The sequence below is a fragment of the Artemia sp. Qi Xiang Cuo genome, chromosome 1, assembly GCF_049724085.1.
Source record: "Artemia sp. Qi Xiang Cuo chromosome 1, ASM4972408v1, whole genome shotgun sequence".
Classification (NCBI taxonomy): Eukaryota; Metazoa; Arthropoda; class Branchiopoda; order Anostraca; family Artemiidae; genus Artemia; species Artemia sp. Qi Xiang Cuo.
Genome location: NC_142794.1, coordinates 86226803 through 86249506, shown reverse-complemented (window position 1 = coordinate 86249506; position 22704 = coordinate 86226803). Strand labels below are relative to the sequence as shown.

General features: G+C 34.1%; 1 protein-coding gene across 1 annotated transcript in view; it reads left to right on the top strand.

Annotated features, from left to right (window-relative positions):
* Positions 1–22704, top strand: part of LOC148956860 (uncharacterized) — a 161120-nt gene that overhangs the window by 125594 nt on the left and 12822 nt on the right. Inside the window, exons 16-20 of the mRNA XM_089092306.1 lie at positions 2268–2448; positions 11799–11850; positions 14300–14748; positions 17035–17198; positions 21456–21571. Of these exons, the coding sequence (XP_088948432.1) occupies positions 2268–2448; positions 11799–11850; positions 14300–14748; positions 17035–17198; positions 21456–21571 (962 nt within the window). The remainder of the gene's footprint in view (positions 1–2267; positions 2449–11798; positions 11851–14299; positions 14749–17034; positions 17199–21455; positions 21572–22704) is intronic.

The window sequence follows — 22704 nt, the reverse complement described above, 5'->3', positions numbered from 1 at the left end:
AATTCTATCGTAATAATTACTAGAGAATCATCACCGGATTAGTTGGAATTACTAATGTTCGTTCGAAGAAGAAAATGTGGGAAAAATTTAGTTGTTGGCCACTTCTGAAGGATTATCAGCGGATTAATCGGAATTTCGAAGAAGAAAATGTGGGAAAAATTTAGTTGTTGGCCACTTCTGAAGGATTATCAGCGGATTAATCGGAATTTCGAAGAAGAAAATGTGGGAAAAATTTAGTTGTTGGCCACTTCTGAAGGATTATCAGCGGATTAAATGGAATTTCGAAGAAGAAAATGTGGTAAAAATTTAGTTGTTGGCCACTTCTGAAGATATATCTACTTTTGAAGATCTCAAATTATGGTAGACCCAATTGTCGTTGTGCCGTCCACTGAAACAAGTTCAGAAAAAAAGGCGTTGGAAACATTGCTCGAGTTTATTGCCTTTTGATCTGCGAGTGCAAATGAAAAAGTTGCTACTTAATTTTGTTCTTTGGTCCTAAGTGTTCTTGTTTTTCCTTTTCTTCTTTTATATTACTCCGCTTTTCTCTTTTTTTTGTATGAGCGGGCAAAAATTATTATTATATACTAAACAAATAAAAGAAGTGCCATGAGATTCATTATTTTAGGCTCTTTCCAAGTATTATGGTTGCTTTTTTGACAATCTAACCTAATTCGCATGATGGTCTTCAAAATTCTTACTTCGTAACATGCGAAATGTTTCTATTAATCGGAATATAATTTTTTTCTTCCGTTATTACCCACTTTTTTCAATCATTTGGAATAACTTTTATTCACATTCCATTGCAAATTACCTAGGTGAAACTGAAATTCATTGGGCCGAGGCTGCAGGTACCAGTGCTTTGTATTGTCAGGAAAGTGACCATGATATTTTAGAAAGAGCATAAAATAAGGAATCTTGTGGTACTGTTTTGTTTAGTTAGTATGTCTCCTTCAGAAGTGGCTAAGCACTAAATACGGACAGAAGATTCACTTTTGTTTTCTGGAGTTTTTACTTAAATTAAAATAATTACTTTTAACTTTAAGAATTGAACATTTTCAAGCATTGATTAGAGTAAAAATTTAAGCTTTTGTTTGTTTTTTATGCCTTTTTTTCAGGTTTTTAACCATGAGTGATTTTAGCTAAAACTTGGTTTAATTTGGCCAGTATATCAAAATCAGGTACATAATTAAACTAAGTACTAGATTGAAAAACAACTGAAGTTAAAGCAACAGATAGTGAAATTCGCACGATGCTTATGAAGTACTTACTTTCTAGAAAGCTGAGTTTTTTGTCTTGCTTAGCTGCGTTAAAACGTTACATGGTACCCTTAACTCTTAACTTTTTAAATGTTCTTAACTCTTTCTGACGTGGGCCTGGAAACATTTTGGTTTCAAAGGTACGCCAAGATTAATAATTAATTCAAGTTGTAATGACCTATCTGTTTTTCAGTGCTTAACCTGAGAAATCTGTTGTCGGCTATGAATAAAGTAAAAGAATCAATTGAAACTGTTGAAGCTGAAGACAGTCGTCGCAAAGAAAAGAAACAAAAATAAATGACTACATAGTGTAATACACATTAATTATAACAAATACTAAATTTAAATGACTGCATAATGTAATACACATTAATTATAACAAATGCTAGATCTGAATGACTACATAATGTAATACACATCAATTATAACAAACGCTAAATGTAAATGACTACATAATGTAATACACATTAATTATAACAAAAGCTAAATGTAAATGACTACGTAATGTAATACGCATTAATTATAACAAATGCTAAATTTAAATGACTGCATAATGTAGAACATATTAAAAATAACAAATGCTAAATGTAAATGAATACATAATGTAATACACATAAATTATAACAAATTCTAAATGTAAATGACTACATAATGTGATACACATTAAATATAACAAATGCTAAATGTAAATGACCACATAATGTAATACACAATAATTATAACAAATGCTAAATGTAAATGACTACATAATGTATTATACATTAATTATAACAAATGCTACAATATCACACAAACAGCTCTCGAGAAGAGCAAATCTGTCAGTGGATTGAACCTGTACACTGCATTATATTTGTCGTCAGGAAACAGCCAAGTATTTCTGAAGGAAGTATAGGAATTTCAGTTGCCTTTGGAAAAGACAGATTTATAATCAAATAGTATCTCTTTAGTTTTTTTTTATCCATTTAGGTTTTTTTTTAATTCATATTGACATAATTTTATTTTGTTCTACAGGATATAGAAGCAAACCAGATCGAGTTAAAATCCCTCACTAATAAAACGCCGGAATTGAAGCCAGCAGTCAAGGTTGTTTCTGAGGCAAAAAAGCAAGAAGACAGAGAGAAGGCCCTTGAGGTTTCAAGGTTAAGAGAAGAACGGAAACAAAAAGAACAGGAGAAGAGTTTGTCCAACCCAGGTAAATTCGATAATTTTTCCTCCCTGTTTTATATTTTCATTGCTACTCCTTGGTTTCCTTTTCCTTGCTATTGATCTATTTTTGCTAATGACGTCCATTAGGACAAATATTTTTCGTATTTCATGTTATGAAATAAAGACTTGTCAGTACTACTTAGCCTTATCTATCGACTCATTTTAAGCAATTTTTCTTTCAAGAATAGCTTAGAAGGAGTCGGGTCCGGTGACACAGAGTTGCCACTTCCTAGGATTCCAGTTTTGAGGTTTAGGGTTTTTGAGTGAGCTGAATTTCCTGTCAAACTTACATAGACTCCGTCCCACGTTCCACGTCGGCTGGTCCATAAAGTGACAACGAATCCTCACCACGGCGAATTTTGAAGAGCTTGCAGTCACAGGTGTTCCAAAGATGTTCCCGCCTGTTTAGCATCCTTCATAGGCATCGACCAAACGCCTCTTTCTGTTGGCCACGTATTCTAAAACTAGGATGGTCGCAGCGCTGGAAATTGTGGAGGAGCCTGCTGTGACCCCCATGGGTCATTTGGTTCCAACAATCATCATATACTTCTCTGGATCTTTGGAAAAATCAATAATTGCTTATCTTTTCATGTACGAAGGTGTTCTTCATTCTATCAGACCGGTGTATTCCCAGGATGCATTACAGACAATAGTTTTCAAAACCTTCTATTAGTTTCTCAAGCTGTTTTGTAAGTGCCCTTGCCCTGCATTTGAAAATTGATACAGAGATTGCATTACTATTTTGGAGTCATACCTTCTGAGAGTAAGCAGATTTTTTCGAGATTCAACTTAATTTGGTAAAATAAGTACTTACACAAGCAATGCGTGTAGTAATTTTGGTTCTCCGAGCTTTCGTCAAAATTTATGAGGCTTCTAAAATGCTAAAATTCTACGCTCATCAGTACCAGCACTCAGTGGCCAGCCCAATGTTGCATTGATGTGGCTCATATCAAACAGTTCGTGGTAACGAACTGTAAGTAAGGAGCGACCCGGCTCAATGGTAACCGAAACTCTAAAAAACGGAATTTTGATACCAATAGATACATCAAAAGAATCAGATTTTAATTCTGATTTCAAATATATAAGCTTAATCAAGTTTAATATTACCCATCAAAAGTTACGCGCCTGAGAAAATTTGGCTGATTTTTGAAAAAAGGGGGAAAGACCCCCTAAAAAATATAGAAACTTAATGAAAATCGCACCATCATATTCAGTGTTTCAGAGAACCCTACTGAAGAGGTTTCAAGCTCCTATCTACAAAAATGTGGAATTTTGCATTTTTTGCCAGAAGAAAGATCACGGATGCGTGTTTTTTTGTTTTTTTTTTTGTTTTTTTTTCCCAGGGGTAATCGTATTGACCCAGTGGTCCTAGAATATTGTAGGAGGACTCATTCGAACGGAAATTAAAAGTTCTAGTGCCCTTTTTAAGTGACAAAAAAATTGGAAGGCAACTAGGCCCCCTCCCAGGCTCATTTTTTTCCCGAAGTCACCTGATCAAAATTTTGAGATGGCCATTATGTTCAGCATGGTCAAAAATCTAAAAAATATGTCTTTTACGATGACTTATTCCCCCACAGTTCCCAGGGGAAGGGCTGCAAGTTATGAAATTTGCCCATTGCTTACATATTGTATTGGTTATTGGGAAGTATACAGATATTTTCAGGAAGAATTTTTTTTCTGGTAGGGGGGGGGCTGAAAGAGGGGGTTACTCGGGAGAATCTTTCCATGGAGGATGTTTCTTTGGGGTAAGGGACATTTCTCTAAAGGGGGCGCCGGATTTCCAAGCATTATTTAAAATACGATCAGAAATTAAATTTAAAAAAACAAGTTTTTTCAACTGAAAGTAAGAAGCAACATTAGAACTTAAAATGAACAGAAATTATTATGTATATGAGGGGGTTCTCCCCCAAGTCAATACCTCGTTCTTTAAGCCAAAGTTTTTAGTACTTTCATAAGAGCTATTTATTCTAATTTACGGCCTTTTTGATTAAGCGGTCATTTTTAAAGAATTGGAACGAAATTCGAACTTAAGCTTAAAGAACTAAGTATTGAATAGGGGGAGAATCCCTAATATACATATTAAAAATATATGAATATAGAAGTTTGTTATGTGAGTTTAAGTTACTTATATTCATTACTAATAAAAACGTTTGGAAATAAAATTAAACAACTTTCGAAAAAGCCACTTAACCAAATAAAATTAAATTAATATGCAAATTCTGTTTTAATTATTCATGTACGGTGAGGTAAGATCAAAACCTGAATTTATTCAAAAACGTTCAAAAATTAAATAAAAAAAACAAGTTTTTTAAACTGAAAGTAAGGAGCGAGATTAAAACTTAAAACGAACAGAAATTATTCCGTATATGGAAGGGGCTTTCCCCTCCTCAACGCCTCGCTCTTTACGCTAAAGTTTGACTCTGTCTCAAAACTTTATTTTTTAAAGCAATAAAAAACTTTAGCGTAAAGAGCGAGGCGTTGAGGAGGGAAAGCCCCTTCCATATACGGAATAATTTCTGTTCGTTTTAAGTTTTAATGTCGCTCCTTACTTTCAGTTTAAAAAACTTGTTTTTTTTATTTAATGTGGTAAAGATCGTGCTTTCAACGGGGACTGTGACTCTTAGTACAGATTGGACAATATTATTCTATGCTAGAATTATATTACGAGGAATTATTCTACATAGAATTAAAATGCTAAATTTCTACGCTCATCAGTACCAGCACTCAGTGGCCGGCCCAATGTTGCATTGATGTGGCTCATATGTGGTAAAGATCGTGCTTTCGACGAGAAATGTGCCTCTTAGTCCAAATGGACAATACTATTTAGGAATTGAAGCTCGTTCTTCATTAAGTAGTTAGTATTTTTCCAGACTTAACTTAATGTGATAAAAATCAAAACTGTACTTTAGGGTGGGTGAAAAAGATGGATCTCATTGCCGATAAACAGCAATAAATTCAGTAACACAGTGATGAGTATCAAAATTAAGTTTGAGGCAAATTGAAGGATTAGCACTCCCGTTGTGCACATTTCCAAAACAAGGGGGCAGATCGAAACGGAAGAGATGGTTGTCACTTACAATGCCGCAGTGGATTCATAATTAATAATGAGAGCCATTTTGAGCGTTGTTGAAAGGAAGAGAACAGAGATAAGAAGGCCGTGTAATACAAAATAGACGAATCAAAAGTTGGATGGGAAAATAGGATCAGCACCAGGAACAAAAGTCAAAGAACTAAATTGTTCTTCTATAAAATCACAAAATTTACCAGGTTATCGGCTTTTTTTAATGTTGTAGAAAAGGCGTAATTTTTGTTATCTAGGATTTTTGAAAAACATCAAGGCGATTTTTCAAAGCCTATAGGAGATATTCCACACAGAGACCTATATAACACTTGCTTGCTGTTGATGGGACTAAAATGAATGACTCCCTTGTAACTGAACCCACGTTTAACCTAACACCCGTTTAACTCAGCCCTCATGCAGTTAAAACCCATTCAACTCAACCCTGTTACTACTCGATCCCCATTCAACTAAGCCCCATACATCTTGACCCTCATTCAGCTCAACTCTGTTACAACTTGATTCTTGTTCAATTCAATCGTGTTCAATTCACCCTTCGTTTAGCGCAATGCCATTTAACCCGACCGCCATGAAACTCATCTCTTGTTTAGCCCAGCTCCATTTACTTTTACCCCTGTTCAGTTTAACCTTACTTAAATTATCAATATAAGCAGAAATAAAACTCAGTCCTTTTCGTCGGAAATGGTGAAAGTTGACTCAGTCAAATGGTCTTTCATTGTTTAGGTCTTAAGTCAGCATTGACTAATTGCGAAAACTCTATCATGTTCGATTTTCATTGTGTTTCAGAACAAAATAGTGACTTTCGTTTTTTTTTTATAGCGCTTTCATTTCCTTTTTTTCTTTTTCAGCAGCCTTTAGCTTAGCAACGATAAAAAGGGGAAAACAGAAAGCTTTTTTTGGCATGTCGATCGCAAAACGTAAAAAAAAAGTTCCTGTAAAGTTCGTCTAAGGAAAAAAACAGAAATTAGAACTGTTTTTCCGGTTTGTCGAGTAGCGAATATGTTGACAGGTTTTCTAATGGCGTATTTGTAATAACACAAGAACAGCGTGTGGTATCATTTTTAAACTTACAGGGAGTGTAAGAAAATAAAGTGAATGGGCAGGGGGGCTTAAAAATTTATGTTATGGGAGATGCTAAATCTGTTTTATCCCTGGTCAATCAAAAGTTTGTTCATTGCAAGCTGCAATCATGGTTGCAGCGAAAGCTCCTACTTAAGAAAGAGCTCAATCAAGGTCCATAGCACTGTAGAGAGATATGAACAGCAAGATCGTTCCCTATCTCAACCATTAGACAACGCCGGACCGTGATGCTGCTCCTCCGCAGAACATATAAACCAAAAGAAACATAAGCGACATTAGATTTTTTTATGGGTAGGCACGCGTGTGGCGTTGGTTTTCACACTCTGGAGAACAGGAAAAGAAATAAGAGGAATCGAGTGTCTAGGGGATAAGGAAGAATGCAATACGTTGAAGAAGTAAAAAAGTAAAAGCAAAATAATTGGTATGACTGTAATAATGCAAAAGGTAGAGATAACATTGGTCTAAGAATGGAAAGAAAAACAAAGAGTGAATTTATTGGGATAATCAAGGTAAACATAAGTTTTATTTGAACAAATCTATAACGTGATGACATTTTATTAGTAAATTTGGCGCTTCGCATTGATATTTCTGTTCAATAGTTTTAATTTTTTTTTCTTAAAAGGAAATTATGTGGTCGGCTTGAATGCAGACTCGCAGCTAAATTAAATTTAGTCACTTCTGTTTTCTTAGGACAATTGTCTTAGAAAGCGAAACTAATTATGACTAAGACAGCTAAAACGAGAACTGAATGTAAAGAATCAAAATAAAACAAAACTAATAACTCAACCCCCTCCCTTTTTCCAAGAAAGAAAATCCTAGAAATGCACATGACTAAAATAATTTATTTTAGCATCTGTAAAAGCCTTTTGCTATGTCATATTGAAGCTTAATAATAAAGCCAAAGCAAATTATACCAGTAAGGCCATTGGTGGATCTAGTGAGGGGTCATACCCCCTGTCCCTCTGGCTCCGAAAATGCCCTGGACAAAAAAGTTTGGTTAGCAACTGACAATAAGTTCGGTAACTAGAATGATTAAATAATCTTAACACAATTCTGAAACATTCCAAGTTTTATACCAAACTTGTGCGTAACCCGGAACCGGAAAGATAGTTGAGAAGAATCGTGAGGGTTAACTTAATGAGTGGTAAAAAAAATGCTTTTTGATGAGAAGTTTTACGTAATTTGCAAGTTCGTTACGGAATATTTACAACAATTTTAACAACAGGCATTCCTTTGTATTCTTCTTATAATACGAATACAATTCTTTTGATTTCCTTCAATTTTCTGAAAACTCACTAAGCATTTCACGAAAAACAGTTCTTAACAGACGTTTCGTATTTTCTTGGATATGGCCATTCCACCAGCTATTAGAAAAAAAAGTTCCTACATCTAATTTCGAAGGACATTTTTATGGCACAAAAAAAGAGTATAAAAGATGAAATAATCAGAGGACTATTCTTCCTTACCAAGAAGAAAAAAGTTTTGACGCTCCATGATGAAATACTACTATCTAAAACCACAGATTATTGTCAAACCTAAAAGATAATCTGTGCTAAAACTATTAGGTAGTCCCTTTGTGGTAAAACATTTTGTGGCAAATTTCAAATATTCCCAATAATTCCCTGTTGCAATATTCAAATATTTCCCTGTTGCAGTGTGTTGATCAGAAGTTAGCACTGGAAATTTCCATTTTTTCAAAAATTTAATCCAACCCTCTCCCCCTTTTAGAAATCCTTGATACGCCACCCAGTCAAGCTATACCTGTAAGATGGGACAGTTGCGAACCACTTCGCTGGCTCACCCCCTCTGTTTGTGCTTTAATAATCATAAATAATACAAGATCGCACCATTGTCCGAAGTTGGTCTAACAACTACTAATAATGCAATGGATAGCTTAAACAAAGAAAATTAGGAGGAGCTTTTTTACGCGCCGAGACTGTAGTAGATAGATATTTTTCAGGTTGAACCTACTGTTTAAATTTATCTACAGTGGTCCATAGTAATCAAAGTTAAAAAATGTCTAACAAGAAAATAAGCCAATCATAGCTGATTCAGGAGGTGGTAATTATTATTTTGATTTACCTCGATAGTAAAATTTGAAAAAAAGAAGAAATTAAAGAAATTTTGAAAAAGAACCCGAAACTCCTCGAAAAGGGCATCAAATCGGAACAAAAAGTACAACTTTGAAATCGCCATTGTCGAAAACCCCATTCAGGTAGCTTGGAACCCCCCTCCTTCCCACCTTGAACAACGAGGAAAATCGATTTTTTGCATGGATAGCATTGTCCTCTAGCATTTCCTTTTTGTTTTTTCCGAGAGCTATTTGAAGACTTATTTAAAAGCTAGTTTTACATCTTACCGCTTTTCATAAATTCGACTTGATAGCGCTGTCATATAGTGCCATATGCTACCCAAAAAGTAAGATTCGCTTGCCATTTCCGGAATGGAATGGCTAGACGGGGCACTGGAACATCATAGAGAGCTGTTTAAGGGCTCATTTAGAAGTTAATTTTTCTATTTAGTCGTTTCTTATAAGTTTGAATTGATAACACCAACATAAAGTGGCGCATGGCACCCAAAAAGGGAATTTTTGGTGCCATTTCTGGAATAGAAAGTCTGGGAAGAATGAAATGATACTATAATAGTCTACGTTGTTCAAAACCCTAATTCTGAGCTTTACAATCCCCTCCCCCTCTTGTATATTCCTTCCTCACAGGCTCCTTAAAATTATTCATAAATCCTCTATTGACTAGCATAACTAGATGGCTACTTCAACGTGATAAAGAGCTTCTTAAGTGATTATTTAAAAGCTAATTTTGATTTTAATCGCTTTTCATAAAGATGACTTGATAACGCCAAAATTGCATTTTGGGCTGTTTTTCCATTAAAAAGGAATCAAAAGACCAGAAAAAGGCTTTTTTAAATGAAAACATTCTAAAATAGTAATTTTTTAGTCTTTGCTGGGGCAAAAACAATTGGGAAATGGCATCCCTCCCCCCATCAGTTGGAGAATGCGACATTGGACTTTACAGTCCGTACCGGCGGTGCTGATCTCCGTTTCTTGGCCCTTCAGCCAGGAAGTGCAATGGGGCGTTGGGGGCAAACCATCCATCCCCCATCAGTTGTCATCAATAGAACTAGCACACGGGAAACATTGCAGAGAGGTGTTTAAAAAGGCTCAGTTCCAAGCTATTGATTATTTCAATGTGCTTTTTATGGATTTATAGAGGAAAAAAACATTAAAAAGTTGTATCCAACGATGATAAAATTTTGAGATCTCATCAAAATTTGGTGACTTGAAAAGGCAAATACAATACAGAATACTCTAATTTACAAGACGCTTAAAATCTACTAGTGATGGCTCTGCTTTGTGGGTTTGGTAATACAAGTTCGAATCTTGGATAGGAAATTTTTTTTTTAACAGGTATTCTTTTTCAAGCGCTTACTCACTTCCGATGGCCAGTGCTTTTAAAATGTTAAAATCAAAGCAGCAAAAATAAAGGAAATACACATTTTTTTAAAATTACGTTAACAACACATCTTAGATTCTTTTTCTAATTTCATAAATGTTTGAATTTTTTATTTACAACTGCTCAAAGATGCCAAGGATAAATTCCCCATAGACTCTTTTTATGACAAATCACACATTTTAAAGGTAAAGTTTAGGAGAAGTTAAACAAATATTTAATGCCCTATTTTAGCAAAAACTCTTATTATTTTCGTTAGTTTCTTTGCCTAAAGGGCTCGGCACACGTAGTTGATTTCGGGAACCGATTTCAGCATCAGTGGAAAAACGACAGCGGTAAGAAAAATGTGTTAAAAGGAAAATTGATTAAATCTCAGTTTAGTTCTCAGCTCAGTAGCGGTGTCTTTCACCACACACATCTCTGGCTGACTATATATTTGAATCCCTATTTTTTTGTGATGATCATGATGAAAATCGGCGCTGATTTTGTAAATCGACGCCCAAAACAAGAAAGTTTTTCAAGCTCAAATCGACGCCGATTTCTTTTAATATCGGCGCTGATTTGGAAATCAGTTCCCGAAATCAGCTACGTGTGCCCTGCCCTTAAGTAGAAAAAAAATGTTTTATAATTTTAGTGTTACTATTTTTAAAACCTAAGAACGCACAAAGTTTAATTAAAAAACAAAGTTATTTCCGATGATACCAAAGAGCGACGCTAACCCTTAAGGGTAATAAAAATTACTGCTTCGCAGTTTTATCGACATATTTTTGAAAAAAATGTTTCAAACAAACTGACTCGTGATATTCCCTAGATTTTAGAATTCTGAATGCTTTAACTGGAAATTCTAGAATTCTAGAAATGCTAGAATTTTTTTTTATTGTTTTTTTTTGCATCGGTTTTGTGTTTTCAGTAAAGCGGTTTCATTGAAACGATATCGCCCTAGTATTGGCCCAAAACTTTTTTTTTCCAGTCGCCTAATGCTTGTTACAGAAATTAGAAAGAATTATTGATTCAAGCTTAAATAGAAATTACCATAAACACGAGAGCCCTCCAAGCTTTCATAAAATATATGCTTTACTGAAAACAAAATATCTTTTGTACATTTTCTAACTTACTATTATAACGATAAAGAATCAAACAATGCTGAGATATCCTGGAATATCACTATATTTTAAGTTATCCTTAGTAGTCTTAATTAGTATTTCTTGTAGTCTTAATTATTGTGGTGATTTGATTATTCGTCGATGTTTTGACGAATAACATACAGACTGAATAAAATCCTTTTTTAGCGATAAAACACAAATGGAACTCAAGCTATTTTGAAGATTTGAAAGGGATAAGGGGAGAAGGTGGAGGGGATGGAGCAAAACTGATTTTTAACAAAGATTAGCATTGTGACTTTTTTGTTGTGTTTGATTTTATAATGAATAAAACACTGCCTGAAATAAAGATAGTTTTCAGTAAATTGTAAATGACACTATAACCTTTAGAAGATCTAGGTAATGGTGACTCTACTCCTGTAGTAATTTTTCTTTTTTCTGGTAATTTTAATTTCTGCTTGTTCTAGGACTTGTTTATCCATCTATAGTAGTATCTCTTACTTTTGTATTTGGTGTCGCCTTGTTAAAGCAAAAATGTCGTAACAGACACCCTTTGTCAAATTTGAGATACGACTCCTATTAGTTTTTTGCAAGCTTCCTACTTATATAGTTCGTTTTGTTGTACCATACCCAGCTGAGCAAATCAACAATCCAACTGTATCGTAAGTACATGGTCCGCTCTACTGTGAAAGCGGAAATTCTGTACCTATTCGGACGTTTCTGAAATTATCCCTTGGTCGGATTCATGTCTGCCAAAGAATCGATATTCAATCATAAGCTTCTCTAGGCAAGATGTGCTTTGTATGCACCTTAGTCTGGTTAAAGTAACAATTAAATACTGTGAGCCAAATTGATGGAGCATACAGGAAGTACATAAAGTCCATAGTAACAAAGTGATAGGATTACAACAGGGATTCTAAGAGGTCTATAACAGGTCATCAGGTCTATAAGTATTCTAATGTTCCATTTTCAATTTATACAGGAGCACTAGAAAAGAGTGTGTGACAAATTGTCGTCTTCTGATGAATCAGTCTCTGAAATAAAAATTGCTGTGGAGGGTAAGACCTAAGGCAAAGAAAGGCACTTCTTCCACATAAGCAGTTGAGTTTCTTGTGGTCCCAAAGTGGTTGGATTTCAAACCAGTTATTCCTATTGAAAAAATCAAAGAAGTACAGTCAGTAAAATCCTTGCAATTTATTACTAAAAGGTACAATTTCCTCTTGTGTGTTAGCGATTGAAAACGCACGCCTGCCTAGAGTCTCAGGCAGGTTGACCAAGCATTTAAAAATTGACATAGGATCGTCAGATTGCCTGGAATGAGAGGCAAAGAAGGCATACCCGCCTAAGGTCTTAGGCAGGTTGACCAAGAATTTAGAATTGATACCGGACCGTTAATTTGCGTGGAATGACAGGAAAACAAGCGTTTAAAGGGCCTCAACTACGTAGAGTGTCAGGCAGGCAGGTGACCCAATATATAATCTCAGACATTTGCACTATCAAAAACTTAAATCAGTATTCAATCAATGTAATAATTTCATTTCCTCTAAATGTAAAGTACTACAGTGACGTTTTTGCAAGCATGGGTCGAGACAACAGCCGCCCATCTACTGCAATACAGACAGCATGCCCAGAAGAAGAAGCTGCAACCCCTCTCCCCTTATCGAAAAAGCTGAGAAGAAGGAAAGGCAATCAGTGAAGACCTAATCAGTTGCCTTACTTTTATTTTTTTTTAAGACAAGTAATCGAAATTGCTGAAGTTGGGTTATAATCATTTTGGATTAAAATTCAGTTTAAACGATCAAGGTAGTGCGAAAAGGTAGAAACACCATGTTCCAGCTCCAAGAAGCCTTGGCTATTCCTGAGAAAATCTTAACGAAAAATTGTCGTAACAAAGCAAAAAAGGAACCCAAGCGCTGTTATGCGTATTATGTTTTAATAATAGCTCTTTGCTTTTGCTTTTAAACACCATTTTTTTGGAAACGTTTATTTTAAAAATTAAGAATAGAATAGGAAGGAAAAGTGATGAATAGAAATCACCAGCAAGAATTCGGGAGATTGTCTAGCCTTTTCAGCTGAACTGTGAATCATGCGTATCTGTTTTTGGTTATTAAGAGTCGCTTCCACTTCTTATTACTGACTTTTATCTTTTATTACCCTAAACAAAAATGAGGAGAAAACGTTCTAGTATAAACACTTCTATATGTGTGAAAATTATCAATATTTAGCTCGCTTAGGTGTGAGAAGGCTATGTTATTTTTAATGTTATTTTTAATTTTTAATGTTATTTTTGCGTGCTCACCGTTAACATGTATTGCTTTTTAAACCCATGATAATTTATAGTTATTTTAATATGTGAAGCAAAGAATATGGGTAACTTAAAAATATCAACGCTATCTAGTATATGTCGAAACTAGGCATTTTTCAAGCTCTGTAATGATTTATATGTCAGGAACTGAGATCAGATACTTATTACTACCCTAATTATACCAATTGCACTAATTAAATTAATTATTCTTATTGTTGCACTGAAAAACATCAAGTGTCGCCAAACGCTAGATGGCGTTGATAGTTTTTCTGTCGACCCTAGTGCCAGTTTCCACTCTTAAAAGTTACCCATACTCTTTGATGTGAAAAGTTTTTAGGGCAGCATTCTGTATCAGTGGCCTGTGAAGGCTCCAACAGCGCAACAGGGCCTGCACTATAAGTTAAATCGTCTTTCTTTAAAGTATTTTCGAGATTGAATACAAGTTGCTTCATTTTTCTCTCCATTCTTCCGATACGTTTTCCCCTTCTTTTTTAGGCGGCCCTTCTTTCATTTTTTTCCCCATCCCTCTTCTCTTTTCTCGGTAAATATATTGAGATTTACTTAGACGGTTCCTCGATCATATTTTAAACTACTTTGCAAAAAAAGACACAAACATTTCGTCTAGTGGACGTAGATGCCGTCTTTTTCATTATTCCAATATTTTTCAACTTTCTATTTTTAGCTACACCACGCTCAGACTGTGTCCTGGAAACAAGTCCTCTGAGAAACAGTATGAACATAACCACGCACTAGTTCAAATTGTGACAGGGACTTGTGAAAATTGTGACAGAATGCAGATAAAGTAGAATGAGCGCAACTAATTATAGTTTGTCCTTAAATTACTCAACAAGCTATCTTTCAACTCCATCGTCAAGATACTCTCGGAATTATGGCATTTCACCGCGGTCATGTAATTTGTCGCGACAATGTGATTCATCTAATTACAGTTCTTATAGCAGTCAATGTGCTGAGACTAGGGTTCCGAGGGTGCTCACAAATTCTGGATATGATTGTGTCTCCTCTAGGTCATATTCAGGCATCTATAGCAGTCAGAATCGCCCTTTAGCTAAAGGATCATACAACCGAAGCACTACTCTTTACAAAAATATTGATAATCCAACGGATTATGTTAATAACAAATCCCGTGCTAGTAGTGTAGGAAGTGACTTTCGCAGTTTGACAACTAGTTGGAGAGATAGACATATTCCTGACTCTCATGAAACCTATAACTTTCATACCAGGAATAAGTTAAAAGGTCATTTCCCTCATTTCTTGTAGGCTAATCTATGACACATTTTTGCGTGTATGGAACCCAACCGCCTATATAGCGACAGTGGCCTTTCTGGCGTCTCTTGTGCCCGGGGCAAAATCTTCCTTAGTGCCCCCCCCCCCCTGTCTCCCACAAAAGTTTCAGGACGAATTTTAACAAATTTTCATTTAGTAACAAAATTGTTTTCAATTTATTAATTGATTGATAAATTTTGTTTTAATATTTTAATTTAATTATTATTACTAATTTTAATTTAATTATGTTAATTATTAATATTTAATTATTTTTAATTTTCTAATTTAATGTATTAATTAATTAATAATTTATTAATTATTTTCGTTTATAAATTAGACCGTTTAATTTATTTTAACAAAAATAAATTACAACATAAATATAACTGTTATAATATTTATTTGAAACTTCACGCCCCTAAAATTTCTGCGCCCGGGGTAAGAGCCCCCTCTGTCCCTCCCTTTACACCGCCACCGAATATCCACTGTACAATACTAGAAAAGTTATTGGAGGAGAGACTGTAGTTTTTTTCCCTTTACAGCTAGTATTTATATTTTGGATGTTCAAATAAAAGATGTTAATAAGCTAAGTCTAGGTGTAGACGCTAAGAGAGAAAAATTATGTTGCCAAACAAATTTTGCCATTTATTTTTTTACTGGGGAACGAAGAATCACTGGCTAAGGTCTTATTTAAAGATTTCCGGGCCACAACCTCCCTGGTCGAAAAAGTGTCCTAAGTCATTTGCCAAAACAGGAAATTACAACTGTATAAATTTATTAGAAAATTCTCTCTGCCAAGAAGAACAGCTTGCAATTTGTCCCAGGCATGTCTATGCCGGAGTTGTAGGAGACGTTTTTTTATCCTCTTCTTCTCTTCGTGAATTGCCAAATTGTTTATTTTCCTCCTCTTTCTTTTTTCCCTTGGTATTTTACATTATTTGTCTGCTTTCGCGAGCTTTAGTTAATTCGACTCCGCTACCCGCCCAATAAGTTTTCATGCATATGTTTATTGACTCCTTTATTGTGAAATTCCTCTCTGTCGTATCAGAGTTTTTTCATATCATATTATATTTAGTTATCAGATTAATTTTTGGTATTTTAATCTATTTAATTTTTTTTTTTTTTTACGTAGCAGAATTCACATAAACATCTGCCCCGTGTTAAAAAATATAGCTTTTTTTTATCTTAAAGCCTGGTTTACTTTACAGTTTATACAACGGAAGAAGAGGTTAACTAACGAACCTGCTCTTCTTATATATATATATATATATATATATATATATATATATATATATATATATATATATATATATATATATATATATATATATATATATATATATATATATATATATATATATATATATATATATATATATATAAATATATATATATATATATATATATATATATATATATATATATATATATATATATATATATATATATATATATATATATATATATATATATATATATATATATATATATATATATATATATATATATATATATATATATAGTAAAAATTAAAACAAGCTGAGTTTATAATGAATATAACAATTAACTCTGAGCAAAACAAGCGAAAAGTTCGAAAGTTTGCACGGAAAATAAAAGAATCATTTTCATTTCACAAATTTACTTACATTTACAATTCATCACTTCATCTTTACTTTTGACAAATAATTTTTTCGGTAGTCGGCTTTTTGATTCTGTTACATTCAAAGCGTAGAAAGGGGTTTATAAACGTATCCTTTAAAATGCCAAATGGGAAATTTTGGAGCAATCTCTTTGAATTTCTGAAGCAATATTTGAATTGGTGACCATTCAAAAGGTTTCATCAAAAGATTCGCCATTTGATTTCCTCCGCATTTGAAAGGAATGGATTTCATGAAAGAAATTTGTGGCAAGTTAGACAAATTAAGATAAATTGACTATTCGAAATATGTTGATATATTTCTTGATGGGAAATGAATTCCTCGAAGTTTCAGTAGTTTTGGCATCTTAATTTGACAATAACAAAAAAAAATTGATGTATTTTATTTAGAATAAAGCGCACAAATAACGCCGGCCATCATGTTAAACGCCGTAACTCTCTCTCTCTCTCTCTCTCTCTCTCTCTCTCTCTCTCTCTCTCTCTCTCTCTCTCTCTCTCTCTCTCTCTCTCTCTCTCACTCTCTCTCTCTCTCGCTCGCTCTCTCTCTTTCTTTTCCTTCCTCTTTGTCTCTCTCAAGGAGTAAAATGGCTTATTTTGTTGTAGAGTTGGATATCAATCGTACAATCAATGATATTTTTGAAACTAAAGGCGATAGATCTTGGAATGGTACTGCCGGTGAACTATATTTAGCACTGACACCTTCTTCTGTTAATCCAGTTATCAATAGAAACACAAAGCCTATAACGTCGCAATCATCAAAATATCAAGTAGGTATCTGTAAATATTTCTTTTTCACTTTTGTGTTCCATACTTGGTTAGTATTTGAAACTTTAGCATGAAAAGGAATTCTTTTCCACCACAAACGACGCTACCATAATAAAGTATTTAGAATATCCCTTCTTTCATTTTTGCTATAACACGAATTTTATATCTGCAAACTGGTGTTGCTTTAAGTGCTACACTTAGCAATTGATCCCAACTGTCTAAAACCAAATTTATACTGATGGCTAGTCGATTAGATTTACAGTTATATGTGTAATTGTATTACATATTCTGTAGGTTTAATGAAAATCGAAAAAGTTTATAAATTGGAAGAAATGCAAATGCTTGTAGTTTAACATTAGAGCTTTTGTACAATAGAATTCCGCTATTTAAATACTATTCTTCCTCTCCTAAAGGCTACTCTCCTAAAATCCCACAATTCTAGCTGTAAAAATTTCAGTGGGGCCAACTAGGGTGTCGGGGTACCCCTTGTATTTAAAAAAAGTAACTTTCGTTCCATTTGCGTGAAAAAATGGCAAAAAAACATTCATCCCAAGGCAGTACCCAGGATTTTTTTCGGAGGGGGTTTTACTAAATTTTTTTTTTTTTTTTGGGGGGGAGGGGTGGGTACACAAAAAACTCAAAAAACGCATACACAATTTGTTTATGTCCATTTTTGTTACGTTTTTAAGAGTCAGACAAAAATTTCGGGGGGGGGGGGTTCAAACCCCCTAACCCCCCACCCCTGAATACAGCCTTGATTCATCCTAGATTATTATTCTCATTTCGTGACATATAATAAACTCAGAAAAGGTTTCGGCTTTTTCTTGGCAGGAGCTAGCAAAGAATGAAATATGTTGTCATCGCTATTACCCGGGCCACCCTTTAAAGTATTTTACTATAACGTCATTTATGGTTGTAACACACGATATGACGTCAATCGTCATCTTGTATATGAAGATGAGTTTTTGTCAAAAATGGATTTTAGAATCTATATTATTTTTTGGCACTTAAAAAAGTACGTAGATATAGAAATTTACTTTCAAATGAGTCCTTAAACAGCTTTCTATGGTATTCTAGTGCCCCGCTAGCAGTGGAGAAAAAAAAGAAAGAAGAGGACATCGGTTCTACCCAGCTGAATAATTCAGCTGATTATTCAGGTTAGGCTTAAGTGAAAAGAGAGATACCCATTTTGTTTTAACTGTAGATAAATAATCTACTAGAAAGATTTGCAAGATGATCTTATTGCTAGAAATATTATCTAAATAAGTTTTTAAGATAACTAGAAAAATTGTCTTATTTGTTCCAGAGTTTTGAATAGATTAAAGGCTATCTAGAGGGCAACATATATTCCCTATTATGGAACTAACGTCTTTTCCATGCTATTATAAAATAGAGAATGCTTGAGAATGAATCAACAGTTTACAAAGAAAATTCTTGCTTTCGAAAATATATGCCTGAGAAGGATTAGAAGTTATAAGTAATGCGCTAAGGAAGAAGACGTGGACATGTTCGAGACATGTCCTTCGTATTCGACAGAACCATCTTTGTCCTTCATCTACATGGCCAAAGAAGACGATGTCTTCGAAAAGACATCGTCTTTTATAACGTTATCACGTATAGGCTGTTATCACGTACAATATTGAAAATACGGAAGTAAATAGCTATAGCATGCCATGGGCGTAAATCGCTCGACAACGTTTTCAAAAAATTGGTACACTGTGTTCTGGCCTGAAAAAAAAAAATCAAATAGGTCATGACTTTGGAAAATTTTCTTTTCAGCCTGAACGTATCGTTGTTGGTATTTGTGACGTCATGTGAAATTATACTAGATGACGAATAAATCTGAACAGTTGAAGCAAAAGGTATGGAAAATTTTTGGAGGTAATGATGAATAACAATGACGAATAATGAAATCTGTAACTAGATGATATAAGGCAAAAAGCATCATAATGAGTCATAAATAAAATTCCAAACAAAAATGAGGCACAAGGAAATCTGAGTTCAGTAGACAAACCATATTACAATGCGAGGAAGGAACGTGTTATTTGAGCGCCGCAAAAAAAAAAAAAACAACAAGTGAGTAAAATTGATACTACCAGGTGACTCACTCCCAAGAGACAAGTCCTATTAGAGTTAGGATTCAGTGAAGAATAAGCAGGAAAGAGGAAATGAATTCACACCGAAACTTCTCAATTCAAATGAAATTGCTGATTTGCCATCCCATCACTTAAAATTAAACAATAATACCATAATTTTGCTAATGTATAATTCATACATTTCAAAGGGAATAAACAATGAGACTTTTTGTTGTTGTTATTGAATTTTGTGATAACGTAATTAAAGCAAAATAATTACTGGGTAAAAAGCTGGAAAAGAAGGTTTTATTGACATTTATGGCATCGTGCGGGGTTATGCAGCATTATGAGGGAATTCGAACAGCTAAAACAGAAGGTACGGAAAAAATGCCTTAGGCAATGATGAACGAAACGAAGCATACTGAAATCTGTAAGCGGCAGTGACAATCCTAATGAATTGCCAAAGAAAATAAAGTACACCAAAATTTGCGGTTAGAAGACAAGCGACAACGAGAATCGCAGCGAATCGTAAACAAAAATGACGCACAACCAAATATGCAGTTAAAGCACATGCGACAACGAGCATCGTCATTTCAATCGCAAAGTAATCACAATTACAATGGAATGAAGGAAACGTGTTATTTTAGTCCTGCTCAAAAGAGATTGTCAATTGCATTAATTTGTGGTTAGAAGACAAACGACACCGAGAATCACATATATTAAAGCCTGCCGTGTACTGATTACCAGGGATCGGGCAAATCATGGTCTCCTGGCACGTTTTTTTTATGTATTAAATGAATCTTATAAAGTAAATAGTATACTTGGAAACCATGCATAGTTGTACTCGAAACATAGCCCCCAATATTAAATTCTTGAATCAACTTGACGAAAGCAGTTGAAGCGAGTTAATTAAAAAGAAAACAGAGAAAATCATGTTCAGCTCGTATTTGAGCTGTTTTTAATGCTAGGCGACCTTATAAGCTAGTTTTGCCTAGCATTGATATTTGATACCGATACTATATTTATGGCCTGCGACGAAAATTGCCCTTTAGGCAAAAACGTGCTTAACACCAATTTTTTGGATCACCTCTTAATTTAGAATACTTTAGAACAAATTTGGGCACATTCAATCCTACTGTGTCGGTTTTACATTTAACAATCAAATTCTTGTAGTATTTTTTTGTATACTTCTTTTATTTTCGTTAAATTTCCACGTGCGTGATGAACAAAGTTCGCCAATGAAGATATCCTGGGAATATTAAGCAGAAGCTCTTTTGTTGCTGTGAGATGGATATTTGTCTTTCATTTATTGAAAGCTTATTTCTCTATCTTTATTCTCAGATCGGAAATTCTCAATGAATGACCTCATAACGCTCATGACCTTTCACCACCCATTGGGGAATGACCTTTCACCTCATAGCCCATTGGGATGACATTTCACGAGTTGGCCAACCCAGAAGTGAAAGTGCAAACAGCGTCGCAATGGGACTTTCAGGAGTGGAATCCATTTAGGAAATTATAGCGTAGTTACTTCAATGCTCTGACCTGTGAGGAATAACCAGATTTAAGGAGGCTTTTCAGTTGGGTTGTTGAATCTCCTCTCAGCCATTTTGTTCTTTATATCTTCTATTAGGTTTATATAAATTTGCATAATGGGTTTGAAAAAGAATAATATTTTGAAGCTAGAATATGTGGGTTAGAGGTAATAGGCTTGGGTTTGCTTTATGAAATTACATTATAAACAATGTTAATTTAGATTTTTGATTATACTAAATAATATAAAGTATTGGACATTAAAATAATTTTTATGGACTCAAAATAACTTTTGTTTAGAACTGTCATCCGATATTCTGGTTGACCATTTTTTTCTTTTATTTATTTCTTTTACTAGAAACGGATTTGACAGTCATAAAATCTCTTTAAGTGGTATTAAAAATGTCTCAATATGTCCTTGATTTTTAAGAAAACTAAATCAATATATAATAACCTTTATTGTTTGGATTCTTCATAGTCAGTACTATTCTATATTCTTTGATGAAAATAAATAGAAATATATTTAAGCCGAAGTACAATAAGTTTAATATCAATGTTTGAGAGGAAAAAATATTGATAATATGAATAATGGAACATATTTGGGCAACTTGTGTTTGCCTTTATTTTGCTTACTCGTTCTCTGCATTTCAGGGTAATGGTCTTGTTGGAATGAGAAATCTTGGCAATACGTGTTACATGAATTCCGCACTTCAGTGTCTGTTACATTTGGAAGATTTACGGGATTATTTCCTTGAAAATTACTTCAGGTACAATTGTCTCACTCTCTTTTCTCTCTATCTCCCTCTCTCCTGCTAACCCTCTCTCCTGCTCTCCCTCACATCTTGTAGGTTTCAACATTCAAGAGACATCTATATTTGTTTCGATGAAATGTGGCAGAATCACAGGTGATAGATGGAACTCGAGTTTAAAAACGCAAGGGCGAATAAATGTCGTTGTTTTTTCTCCTTTTTTAATTTTTCCCTTAAATTGGACTAAATATTACCTTTTCTCAAATGACACAATAGGTTTATATAGCAAATTTATTGTTTGTTATGTACAGACTACTAACATAACTCTAAATGTTGTATGATTCGTGCAAATATTTAAAAACAATTATAACTGTCAAATATAGATTAAAATTTTTCTTATGTAAATCAGGGTATGGGGGTATACATTCCCGGAGGGGGTTACACTGAATTTCGTTTTTATGTCTATAATTCCATTCACAAGCAAAGCTCGCTCTCCTAGTGCTGCATGATAAAATTGATAACAGTAGAAAAAGAGAATGGTTGGTACCGCTTATATGTGCAAACAACATTTCTAAATTTTGAGAAATATATACGTATTCTATTTAAATTCACTTTATTCTATTCTCAGCTGACGTTTCGTGCAGCATGCTCATGCAGAGATAAATGTCCCACAAGTAGCGCTGGCGTTGTGTGAAATGCGATTAATTTAAGTCGTAATTCTTAGCACATTTATATAAATATTTTTTTGGAGCTGGTTAAAAGAAATATTTAGAAAAACAAAAATAGCAAGAAGTCAGAATGGTGTTATACATAGAGGTAGTTTTAAATTTATGGGTTAGTATGCGAAACGTAAAGAATAGGGCGTTATCAGCGCTTATTAGGTATTTCATTGACAGATAAGAGAATCGGAGTTTCAATTAAATACTGGAAATAAAAATTGAAACAATTAATTGATTTCTGGAGCGAATCCCCCACTACCAAACTCAATGACCAAACTATAACCAATTTGACCTATCTAGTTATAGTACGAATATCATTATGAAAAGTACTAAGTCTTTCTTTTCAATGATTTCTTTTTCATTCAGGAAATTATGTTTACGGTATATCTACCTTCTTATTCTTAAATGGTTCCATTTCTGTCCTATTTGCAG